The sequence below is a fragment of the Callorhinchus milii genome, unplaced genomic scaffold (genome assembly GCF_018977255.1).
Source record: "Callorhinchus milii isolate IMCB2004 unplaced genomic scaffold, IMCB_Cmil_1.0 Scaffold4, whole genome shotgun sequence".
In the NCBI taxonomy this organism is placed as follows: Eukaryota; Metazoa; Chordata; class Chondrichthyes; order Chimaeriformes; family Callorhinchidae; genus Callorhinchus; species Callorhinchus milii.
The window spans coordinates 72,106,848-72,120,359 of record NW_024704745.1 but is presented as its reverse complement, the minus strand read 5'-3'; the positions used below and the strand labels follow the sequence as shown (position 1 = coordinate 72,120,359).

General features: G+C 37.9%; 1 protein-coding gene across 1 annotated transcript in view; it reads right to left on the bottom strand.

Annotated features, from left to right (window-relative positions):
* The window catches only part of nbeaa (neurobeachin a), a 219,380-nt gene that overhangs the window by 75,123 nt on the left and 130,745 nt on the right, over window positions 1-13,512 (bottom strand). The window contains exons 29-31 of the mRNA XM_042334427.1: window positions 7,352-7,479; window positions 4,933-5,040; window positions 3,191-3,359 (exon numbers count right to left, since the gene is read on the bottom strand). Of these exons, the coding sequence (XP_042190361.1) occupies window positions 3,191-3,359; window positions 4,933-5,040; window positions 7,352-7,479 (405 nt within the window). The remainder of the gene's footprint in view (window positions 1-3,190; window positions 3,360-4,932; window positions 5,041-7,351; window positions 7,480-13,512) is intronic.

Here is a 13,512-nt window from a genome sequence, read left to right as displayed (position 1 = left end):
AAAGCGCTATATCAAATGCAAGGATTATTATATTATTATTATTATCTTCGGATAAGACATTTAACTCAGGTCCCATCTGCCTGTTTAGATGAACAGTAAAGATCCTTTGGCACTATTCAAGGAGAAGGGAGTTTACTGGCCAAGAAAACCCCCAAATAAAATGTAATTTACTTCATGGCTGTTTGTGGGGTATTACTGAGTACAAATTGGCTACCATGTTTCCCAACAAATACAGTCACTACACTTCACAGTCCTTGTACCAAAGTAGAAACATTAGATTTCAAAAAGAAATTGGTACAAAAGGTAAAATAGTAATCAGATGAGTTTTGGTAGAGGAAAGTGGCCTGGAGACTCAATCACAACAGGAGATTTTTAAGGATGTTAAGAAACCCGGCAGACTAAAAACAAAATAAATCTTACTTTTATTTTATATTTTAAAACATAAAGAACCAATTCCCTGGCCAAATTCTCCCCCCCCACCCACCCGCCCCCATATAGAGTGACACCTATTCAAAAAAAGTCTTCTCGGTATAGCAATGTTCAACTGAGATAGGGGCTAAATCAATAGAAGTTGAAGTACAAAGCAATGAATGAGATGGGTTAATCTTCCAGCTGTCAGGAATCATTCACGATGAAAGCATATCAAAGTTTTCCGATACCTGAAATTTTGAAGAGGGGGAGGGGAGGTAACATAAAAGACTTTTTTGCAACATACAAGAAATGGGTATACATGCTGCATTACACCATTCAAGCCCAATTGTGTTGCCAAGGTGCTTACAGATATTTTGTATTTATGCTATTTTGCATGCTCTTCCTGGATCTGTAAGCCACGCTCCAAAATTAGACTAGTTTATCTTCTTTAATTTGATACCACTAAATATCATCTCATTCAGATCTTAAAGGGCTAGATTCAAATAATAATACTAATAACCCTTGCATTTGATATAGCGCTTTTCAGGTCGGGAGGACGTCCAAAAGCGCTTCACAGAAGACACTGTAAAGTGAATTGACTGTATATTTGTGGGCGAACGCGGCAGCCAATTGCGCACAACAATGTCCCACAAACAGTCGTAGATTGAAAATGACCAATTTATTATTGTTTTTGGTTTTGGAGGGATTATTATTAGGCGTGTGGAGTAAGTAAACTTGCCCAAGCCCTGCCTGGAATTGAACTCAGGTCTCTCGCTTGCAAAGCGAGTGCTCTAACCACTGAGCTACAGGACTCCAAAATAGGCCTTCCAGCAGCCGAGGGCTATTTGAATGAGTCATTTAGCCATCATTCAGTCAACATCAAAAGGAGATCTCACAATGTGGAATAGTCTATTATTATTCAGATGTTCAATACCATCTCCTGCTAGAATGGAGCTGCCGTCCTCACAGTAGTCTGCCATGGACACCAGCATTAGTAGCAACTGCAGGGGGAACCCTCAAATCCTTGTGTCTCTCCTAAATGCTTACTGCTGTTATAGAGGCAAATCCATGGCTGACATCAACTTTCTTGAAAAACTGTTTCAAACAATAACGAAGGAAGAATTCATAAAACTCAGGATTCACTGTTTTATGTTCACACAAATCAATGGGTATCTTGAAGGAATGGCCTCCACTGTAGCAGCCATCAAGCCATCAGCCACTTAAGTCAGCATCAGATCTTTGCCGTAGCTCTGTACAACAACAGACTCCACCACTGAGAGCACTGAACCCACAGAAACTACAGCAGAAACCACTGGCACTGACATAACTCCATCAATGGGCCTTCTATATCTCCTGTAAACCCATAGTTGACGATTCAGACATTCACCAGTACAATTCTTGTACACAAGAGGAAGAGGAAGAGAGAACACAATCACCAAGGTGGCCCATGAAAGCAACCTACATAGAGAGCAAATGTGGAGTACAATATTGAACACATATCAGTATCATTGCACAATTCAAAATGATTTTCATTTCAATATATCTTGCAGTACATTATATTTTAATTGTGGAGAGTTGTACAAAAGACAAAAAGCAAACAAAAGAAATGCAGTACTCAACAAAAAACAAACAGGGTGTCAAAAAGCTGATCCATGGCTGAATATGTCCTTTGAAAATTATAGTACTAGTTGCAGAGTTCAATATAACAGAGTAATGAGACCCTCTGGCATATGTCTCTCTGTCTGCAGTAATTGTTCTGCTGCTGGTGGCTGCTCAGGTGCATGTGCTCAGTTGCCTACCAATACAGTGCTTCATTTTTCTCCTTGACTAATCAATTTCACGGAGATTCAATACCAAACAGTAAACCTATCTTTTCTTTCTTCACAGATAGCAAAAATCAGTATGGAGGCAGATGGGACTAGTTGAGGATTTGTTAGGGGTGGATGGTGGAGAGGGGGGGAGGTGGGAGGGCAGTAAATCAACTTTAAATGTTACTGGATTTTCTGCCTATTATGCAATGACCATCTCATCAAAATCTCCAGATTGTGAGGTCAGATTACTGATACTTGAATATCAAGGTGGAAATGAAGATAAACTATGGTACAACTTTCAATTCATCTTCCCTCAACCTTAACACACATCTCGAAAATTATATATAGTGATTTACATTTTAATAAACCATGATAAGTGTAATAAACCTAGCTTCTTTTTTGAGCAAGAGGACAGACTAAATAGGAGATTTAACTATTGATTTAACTATAGATTTTTGATTGTCGTTAGAAATTTAGATGTCCAGAACCAGGTTTTGTGGTATAATTTAGAAAAATCAATCAGTTTCAATGCATATGTGGAATTCAGTCTTATTTGAATACTATTAAGCATGTTAATGGGTCTTAAGATAGATCTTGCGTCTTAATAAATATGTCTAACGGTGTTGAAGGTAGGGGACTCCAGGATGGATTTCCAGAGAGCAGGAGTGGAATGACTCTCGAATATATAACTATGACCTATTCATCCAAATGACTATTTTCAGATATTTGTTGCAAGGTTCAATTGCTTATTTGAAAATATTTATTTTAAAAATGTTTCCTTTGGTTGCATATATAGCTTACATTTTAAATTTTAAACCTCACACAATTTTTAACCATAATTTATATTATATAAAAAATCCCAAGTCACGTTGAATGAAATCTTCCTGTAAAATGCGCTTTTAAGTATTCAAGAATAATTATTTCTAATATGAAATAAACAAAATACCAAAAACAGCAAAATGACTCACCTGTACTTGTGGGTGAGTTTATTTCTTGTCTAATATTTCGACTTATATGGCTTACAGATCTTGCAATTTCACGCTGTGGCTCCAGAATATCTCTGTATTTTGAAACCATGAGGACAGAGATAAAGTACACAACAGCCAAAGCCAAAAACTGAGCCTGTTTACTGTCATCCTGTGAAAAAAATTAACTAAGTTACAATGCAGATATAGCCAAATGTGTTACTAATACAGTAATAATGCAATTTAGCATCCCAAATCCCAAAAATATTTTTATATAGTGAAAATTAAGTGTATATCTATTTCTGAGTAAACGCCAAGTTGTTGTACATTATCACAGTATACAGTAGAACCTCACTAATCTGGTCACTCAAGTGACTGGGCAAAAGTGACCGACTTAGTGTGGTGTCCAGACTACTGAAACAGGATTACATAGGATGAACACTGTGACCTTTAAAATTACATAGGATGAACATTCAACAACCATACTTCGCAATCTCACTAAAATAAAGACATTGTCACAATTAAAACAGATCTTAAGTTTCATTATTCAAACTTCACATGAAGCTCAGGTTAGGCCGCGGTTGGCAGACAAAATCGAGTTTCCACTTGCACCACTTCTGCGATCCCAACACTCCAACATCTCTAAATGTTATTGATAAAATTGGTAATTCACTTCATGGATGTGTGTGGGAATTTGCTGTACGCAAAATGGCTGCAGCATTCAGCCACAAAATTTACTAAAGTAAATCCTGTGAAGCGTTTTGAGACATTCTCCCAACATGAAAGGCGCTATATCAAATTTAAGGATTTATTTATTATTTAAATGTTTTTGATTTATCCAAAGAACCACCTAAGATCTTTTAAGGGACCATTTTGGAGTGAAGCTGGAATAGATTCTCACCTGTTTTGTTTAAAATTCAGCAGTATGAAAATTACTTCAACATAGCCTTGGCATTTAGGCTTCAGCTTGATTTGTTTTAGAACATTACCAAAGTATAATCTTTATGGGAAACACAGTGCAAATACAATAGAACAAAAGCCAAATCTTCTACCTCAAAATAACACCAATAGCTTTATCCTTCTTATAAGTATTCACAGTTGCTATAATGCCAAAACCAGTATATTTGAAATTCCTATTGAGTGCTGTAAACACTTCAGTTTCTGGATTTCCAAATATTGTACACTGGATTTGAGCACATAGAGGTGCAGAATCTAGTTTAGGGAATATTTATAGCGGTTAATTTTTGATATACTGCCATTGGGAGCAACAGGTTGTAGGAAATAAATCCAGAAAAACTGTTGCAAAAATTAAGTGAATTTTTCATCTTTGCCAAAAAGAAAATCAATGTTCTGGAAGAAAACGTGAAATTGAACAGATTTAATTTTCATTTAATATTCTCCATTGGTACTATCCACTCGTTTCAAATGAACATCTACTCCTGGAGTTCAATTGACTCCAAGAAAGAATACCTAGCAAAGCCAAGCAGTAATCCAATCTAAGTGTCGTTGTGCCCTCAACCCTGTAAGCCAAATCCCTAACAGGTAAGGGGGTTCTAGCTGGACGAATACTTTTAAAACATAGCCAATGTTTTTTATTGGTAACGCACACACACATAATTATCAGTTACTTTCAAAATAGATTAAAATTGGAGTTACTATGAGATGGAAACAATTTTATTAGCTGAAATAAATAATCCAAATGAAAAACAAGTACTCCAGGAGAGCATTAGTTAAAAAATAATTACCACGTCACGGAAGACAACGGCTCGCAAACGGTTAATGTCCACATCTTGAAGCAATCTGTCAGGATCCTTAATTGGAGAAAGATTACCAGTGACATTTTCAACTCCAGTCTGAAAAAATTGAGCAGCTTATTAAAATACAGATGACTCCTACTACTGCACCACACACAGTCTCTCATTTCTAAAGATGACATTTAGAATTGAACACACATCATGCATTTGAAGAAGCTAGAAAATGCACAAGCTAAAATCTGCTTTTTAGGAATGAACTGAAATTGTGTGTGTACAGATATGAGGATCCACAAGGTATTTTCCCATAAGAATAGAGGGAAAAGTGAAAGAATGAATCATTCTATGCTACCCAAAAGATGCGAAATCATCCAGCAATCTGCCTTCAACCCCTCTCTCGTGCAGCTCATGCCCTTGTTCACACCTCGTGAGCATTGCATCTGAAATTACATTCTTTCAAACAATAATCTGGCAAATGTAAGTTTTATTTATCATTACCAAACCTCCACGAAGAGGTAAGATCAATTCAACATGAAACTGAGACAACTCAGTGTTCATGTCAGTTTACACAGATTTACGGCAAACTGTTCAGTCCACGTTTATACACCACACAAGCCTCCATCCACTCCTTACTCCCTCCCATACTCTTCTAGACCCTCTCCTGTCATGTGTATACCTAGCTTCTATGACAAGGACATCTGTTTTTCACCTCCATCAAATTGCCCGCCTCTGTTCGTAGCTCACAACCAAAACAGCTGAAACCCTCTTCTACGCCTTTGTCACTTCCCGGCTGGACAATTCCAATGCCCTCCTTGCTGGTCTCCCCAGCTCCACCGTACACAAAGTTCAACTAATTCAAAACTCCGCCACCCAGATACTCACCCGCGTAAAACTCCCCCATCACCCCAGTCCTTACCAGGCTCCACTGGCTCCCAATTACCGAACGGATCGATTTCAAGATCCTCTCACTCGTTTTCAAATCCCTTCATGCCCTCGCACTTCCCCACCTTCAAATCCCACCTAAAGACTTTCCTTTTTAATCGTGCTTACGGTCATCTCCGCCCTCCCTCTCCCCCCGGCTTGATGTTAGACTTCGCCACTGTCAAGCACTCCGGGACACTACCCCGCGTGAAGGGCGTTATATAAATGCAAGTTGCTGTTGTTGAGAACAATTAAATCTCTTTAAATATCATATTCTTGCACTTCTTCACGTATTCTGATTCATGCTAACCTTATGAAATCATCTTATAATTTTAAACACTGCTATTAGGTCCCCTTTTCAATGTCTCTTCCCCTTTTCAACCTATCCAGTCGATCCTGTTAGCAGTAACTTGTCAGCCCTGGTATCATCCTAGTGAAACTACACTGTACTTTTTCCAATGCTTATATATTCTCCTTGTAGCATGGTGACCAGAATTGAACACAGTACTCCTAATGTAGTCTAACCAAGGTTTTATAACCAAGGAAACACTGACTGTCCAGTGCCTTTGTACGTCCTTCCAACGTGAAAGGCACAATACAAAAGTAATTCTGTTGTTGTTGTTATACAAGTTCAACATTACCTCCTCACGTTTATCCTCTATTCCTCTAAATATAAAGCCCAGGACCCTTTTGGCACTTTTTATAGTCTTACCTACCGGTATTTCTATTTTTAGAGAGTCAAACTAAATCCCTAGATCTCTTTGCTCTTAGGTTCCTGCCATCTAAGCTATAGATGGCTTCTTTATTTTTTTTAAAACTATGTTTTTGAAGCACAACAGAATAAAGTTGTCATTATTCAAATTGTCATTATCCTTGAACTATCAGGTCAAAACAACACTGCATCGTGTAAAATAAATATCAACAACCTTCCAATGTGCTCCTCAATATCATGTAATTTGTCTGGTAAGAAAACTATCTTCCTACTTCCTTGCATTTCTGAAATAATCAATCATAAATCAGACATTAATTACAATTATTCATTTGGTGGCAATTTAGGGTGCTAACTGTGTAATGATGAAACATACTGTATAGTGTCTCTCCCTTTGAATCCCTATGTACAGAGTACCTAAATCACCAGGCAATCAGGAGGAGGGAAAATCAAAGCAAGTCAACCTGTGCCTAGTGCACCTCCTAGTGGCCAGTTCAGAGCAGGAATGAAAAAAAAGCTATTTGTCCAACCTCTTGGACAGGCCATGATAGTATAGAAAGACAAAGAGATTAGTCAAAAGTAACCCGCAGAATATGAAGGGGAAGAAATAATATTGTACAGAATATGCTGATCTACCAAATTCATAAAATACTTGTTTATTCAAGAGTGATTTCATTTTTTATTAATTAAATAGTGCTGTTTACTGGCTCCAATTGAATTTTTTGGTCCTTTGTTAAAAATTGAGACTAAATACACGTCTATAATATAAAACAGATGTGTTACCTTGGTTGCGTTGGATCCTGTACTGTGAAGATTCTCCTGGGTCTTACTGTTGGCAAATGAAGTCTTTCCCATCCTTTCCCTTTGCCTCTGGCGACACTCCAGGCAATTTCTTACAGCAACACAGCAAACTGTAACAGCCATGGCAGTACAAAATAATTTCACTTTTAAAATTTACAGCTTTACATAACTTGACAGAAATTATTATACTGAACATAATAACAGAATACAAAACCAAGATTACATCAAATCTACAGCACCAAAGCAGGTCATTTGGCTTAATTAATCCATAGAAGTGCCGGTAGAACAAATATTTCACTCTTGTGCATCTTAAAAAAATACACATGGAAAGACACACATTAGAGCTTTTGTTATAAATTAATTACTGTGGTATGCTGAAATAATAATTGTATCACTTAATCGCTTGACTGTTGTAGAATAATATGCAAGAACAATAATTAATTGTAGGCGTTGTAAGGCTGTAGGTATTGCTGATGTGTTGTGGGATTGTACATGCTATAGGGTGCCTTTTTTGGGAAAGAAGTGAATTTGAAGCGCTTTGAGACGTCTCGAAGAAGTGATAAGGCGCTATATCAAATGCAAGGATTATTTTTATTATTTATATACAGTTGCGTTTGGGTGTCAAATCCGAGTCAGTCAAGGTTGTCTGAGAATGTGATAATAAAATGTTGATCCTGTTGGACAAAGGATGAATAACGGCGTAAACTATCTTCCAAAAGGAGGATACAAGAGCTACCCTGCGGCACATTGCTCACTCTTCCCACCCAAGATTCAAAAAAAATTTCAAGCAACCGCATGACAAGAAAGAAGAAAGGCGATGTCAAGCTGCATGAAAACAACCATCAACACATTCAGTACTCAGGACCCTGGGTGACTCACACAAAATGTCCTCAAATGACATAATGGATTAAGTACAATACTGGATTTCAAGTTTAATTGTCAAGCATTTTAAATAATTTAACTCGAAAGTTAAAGATCTCAAGTTTAATTGTTAAAGGATTTTTTTCAATCAACTGAAGGCCAAAAATGTTAACCAGATAAAATGTGCCCTGGGGACCTTATAATAATAATAATAATATAATAATAACCTTGGTATAGGGGATGCCTCAATCAGTCATAGTGTAAACTGAAATGTGTTATAAAGTAATTATTTTCAAACATCTCCTGAATCACGGGTGGGAAATCATTAACAGAAATACAACAACCAGAGAAAAAAGAAGAGAGAAGCGATTGATACCAATTACAAGAGAAGAACCATCAACTATCTACCCAGGACCTTGGGTGACTCTTGGACTTAAGTTATATGCATGAACAAATTCAAAAGATGAAGTATTAATCAAATATTCGAGGTGGGGGGGAGGAGGGGGAGAAGGGTTGTTGTATTTCCACAAGCATTGTCAGACAGCTGTGTTCCTAAAGCTGAAGCATTAATATGTGTTGTAGTGAATAACAACAACAACAACTTGCGCTTATATAGCACTCTCCATGTAGGGTAGCATCTCAGAGCGCTTAAAACAAATAAAGTAGTAAATAGTTACTTCTGTCTTCTTTTCTTGGGTCACGTGAAATTATACTTTGGCTACACAGAATAGCTGATTCTATTCTGGCCATCCTTTTGAGATGGTGGATAGATAACCAGATACTCTGACCGATATGCAGGATTATACAACGTTTAGTTCCATTCTGGCCAATGCTTTATTCCCAACACTTTCAAATATAATACAAATTGTATGGAAGCCCAGCTCAATGGTAGCACTCTCACCTCCGAGTCATTAGACTGTGGGTTCGAATCCCACATTGGGACATGAATTCATAATCTAAGATGACACTCCAATGCAGCACTGGGGTTGTCACAATAAATCCTATGAAGTGCTTGGAGACATCATTCTGACATGATTAGGTGCTATACCTCATGCAAAGATTATTATTAAATGCATTTATATAGCGCCTTTCACGTCAGGAGAATGTTCCAAAGCACTTAACAGTACTGAATTAATCAAGAATGAGAATTATTAGGTCTTAAATTAAAGCTCTAGGCAAATCAGATATTCCACAAATAGGAATTCCTGTCCCTTATATAAATAATGCAACTCCTCTGGATTTGCATAAAATGCTCTTAGAAACATTTACACCCTGCTTTACTTCTTTCAAACTAATCTTTGAACACTTTGAATAGAATTCCTGAAAATTTGGACTTGAATTCTGAGAACACGCATATTCCGTGAGAGAATATAACTTTGATTGATACATTTTGATCGATACCATCTAAAACATGAACAATGACAGGGGACTAATCAAAGGGTGACCAAAAAGTTGTGAGGCTACCATATTATCTAAAAAACAACATAATTTAAAAACTTATTAGATATTAGTATAACGAATTTTTGCTCCCCCTGTAGAACTGTTGGGGTAAAATGATTGTATACGCTCTGATGTTCAAAGAGTATGCCCAATTGTGGGTAAAACAAATATGCTCATTGGTCTACTCCCCTTATTAACCCGGACAATAGGAAACTTAGACATCCTGAGAGCTCAAATGCTCAGTGGTTAGAACACTTGCCTCGCAAGCAAGAGACCTGGGTTTGATTCCTGGCTGGGCGAAATGTTGGGCAAGTTTCCTCACTCCACACACCTCTGTTTACCCAGCAGTAAGTAGGAACCCGGTTGTTAGTCGACTGGTGAATCGCTTTTCCAGGGGTAATAATTTCTTCAAAAAAAAATTGGTCACTTCAATCCACGACTGTTTGTGGGACACTGCTGTGCACAATTGGCTGCCGTATTTTACCAACAAAATATACAGTCAATTCACTTTACAGTATATTCTGTGAAGCACTTTGAGATGTCTTGAAGAGGTGATAAGGTGCTGTATCAAATGGAAGGATTATTATTATTATGACAAGCCTTATCTTGAAATAGAATTTTTAGCAGAAAAAATTAATAATCAATTTCTAGTAGGTAAAATTAGAAAAATATAGGTAATATAATGTCTGAGCTCCCTGGAAACATTGGGTGGGGGAGGAGAAATGGAAAAGAAGAAGACATATTTGCTAAAATGATCTCTAATTCGCTAAATAAGGTGTCGACAGCAAGGAGGAAGCAACACGTTTTCGATCTGAAAAGCATTCCCTCATTGCTTGTTTTGAAGACTTTTATGCAGTGATACAAGTACAAAATTCTGTAAAATTGAAATAAATATTACTTGAAGAAGGATCTTCAGTGATTTACAAATCATCATAGACAAAAAAAGGAATTCTATAGACTGCATATCCAGCAAAATTAAAATTCTCAATAATTTACTCAATAATAATCAATAATTTTTTCAATAATAAATAACATTTAATTTTAACTTCAATTTCACAGCATAGTGGAAAGTTTTCTGTAGGATGGAGCCTGAAAAAAGATGTGTTGAAAAATCACTTAAAAGTAGACATTCATGGCTATGCATCACATGGATTTTTTTGTTTTTGCATAAAAGGTTCCCTCAATCTGATTTTATGGGTTTTGAGACACTGTCTGTAATCAAGATACAGAGTTAGCTTTCACATTTTGTAATTTGCATTACCAATGGAGAAAATGGTTTAATCACTTCTGAATACATTTTGAAATAAAAATAAAAAGCCAAGAGGGAAATATTTATGCTTGTCAAAATATGAATTAATAATGAACAAAAGAGCTTTGATGAATTTATCAAGGTTTGATACCGTCTAACAGCTGAGTGTTTCAAGAGGGACTGTTAACTGCACAATGCATCACAGTTTTGTGTTTAGTTTGCAAGCAAGAGCCAAACCTCATTCCAGAGCAGTTAATGATTGCATTATATTGCTTCTGCGCATCTGACTACAACAGTTATTATTTTTGCATTCACTGGCAGGATTCCACAGCAGTATATTGAAACCTTTCTAAATCAACATAAGAGGAACACAAAAATAAAAAGAAAATACTACCTAAATTAAACTGTGAGTTATCAATTATCAGATTCTAACAATTACTATTGTAACTTTAAGAATTGGAGTTCAAAAATCCCCAATTTTCATTGTTTTCTGGTGAGAGAGGACATATTATACAAGATAGGAACTTGTAAGGCTTCAAAGCTGCAGCTCCATCCTCTGGTGGAATTGCGTTAGCTCATCCGCCATTCTATGCTGATATACCAATCGAGACACATAACTGTGATTCGACCAAACAAAGTGAGATATGGCTGCAGTGGGTATTTATACTATAATAATAATAATAATAATAATCTTTGCATTTGATATAGCGCTTTTCACGTCGGGAGGACGTCCCAAAGCGCTTCACAGAAGACACTGTAAAGTGAATTGACTGTATATTTGTGGACGAACGCGGCAGCCAATTGCGCACAGCAATGTCCCACAAACAGTCGTAAATTGAAAATGACCAATTTATTATTGTTTTTGGTTTTGGAGGGATTATTATTAGGCTCTGTGTGGAGTAAGGAAACTTGCCGAAGGTTTCGCCCTGCCTGGAATTGAACTCAGGTCTCTCGCTTGCAAAGCGAGTGCTCTAACCACCGAGCTACAGGACTCCAGGCTACAGGACTCCATCCAGGTCATCCAGGTGACTGACACATGTGGAAATCCATCACCATGCTTAAGGGTATCCAAACCAGACAAGAGTGCCACATGCATGAAGATTTCCCTGTGTCCGGAATGGAATGCACAGTATTTCCCTGATGGAGCCCTACAGAGAGTATTAGGCACAGGTTGGCTACAGTGTATGTTGGAGGACTGCTGAAATTTAACCAGCTAAAACTGTATTGCTTATCATTGGGAGAACTGTCTGACAAGCTTCCCACTGCTTATCCAGCAAGCAACACTCTACCCATTAGGACTCTGGCTTGAATGAGAGAAATCTATATTGAGGGTAAGAGAATTTTTTTCACATAAAGAGTTGTCAGGTTTTGGAATGCAAGGAGGATAATCACGAGTTGATCATTTGACATCCGACAAGAGCAGGTTTGAACCTTCACTAGTGGATGGCAGATACCAAGAACTCAGCATGAAATGCGTGAGAGTATTGCTGCCATCTTCCTGCCCACACATCCCTTTGCGCTGAATAATGGTCTTGTTGAAGTTGCGGAGCTTAAGCAGCAGGTGCTTACCTCTCTACAAACCAATCAAGTTGGATTCCAAGCGCTGGATGTACGAACACTTGTTCACAAACTCGGACTCCAGGAAACACCTTCCAGCAGTTGTTGCCCCCAGACTTTCGTCATCAGCTATTTGACAGACATCTGCCTTCAGAGTGGCACGAGGACCGTTTCAGACAGCTTATGACGTGCCAGCCACTTTGATACGGTCATGGTCCAAGTCCAATGCCTTGTACCAGGTTTACTCAACACCAGCTGCTCATTCAGGTGCTCATGTGAGGGGTCTTGGCAAATAGACATACCTGTTGTGAAGCTGACTCCACCTTAGGGGACTTAGTAACAGGTCACTGTTGGCCAGAGCCCTCCCTCCCTCCCTTCAGCTGCTTTCTGTATTTGCCAGATTCACCTCACTGCTTGATTCTGGATTTTCCAAATGGCCTGGAGAACTGTAAGCGTGAGTTCAGGTGCAACCTGGCCAGAGCACGATGTAGCTTGAATTTGATGTCTGGCAATCTGAATTCAACTGATTTGGCAATGTAGCCTAGCATCCTGTTTGCCTTGTTTATTTCTGCCTCACACTGTTTGCCATGGTGAGTGATGAGTCAACTAACGTCCCTAGGTCTCTTTCAGCTTCCAACTTGACAAGTTCTATCCCATCCATGGACTGCATGTGTTTCCTAGTTGTACTTCCTACAGGTAGTACCTTGATTTTCCTTCCATTGAACTTCATTTGCCAGTCATCAGCCCGTGTACATAACCTAGAAAGCTCTCTATGTAAGACCTTTGCTGCATCCTGTTATTCCACAATTCAACTTGATGCCAACAGTACATTCTCTTTTTCAACCCCTTTTGAGTTCCTTAGAGTTTTAAATGTCTCCCCGACTGCCCTCTTATTGAAATTATGTTTTGTATTTGCATATTATTTATATTCATATTAATTAGATATATGACAAATGTTCCTCTTTCGCAGTTGACTTCTAAAATACCTGATGAAAGAGTTAAGGACTATTCATCCATTCATTACCTCTCACCTTCA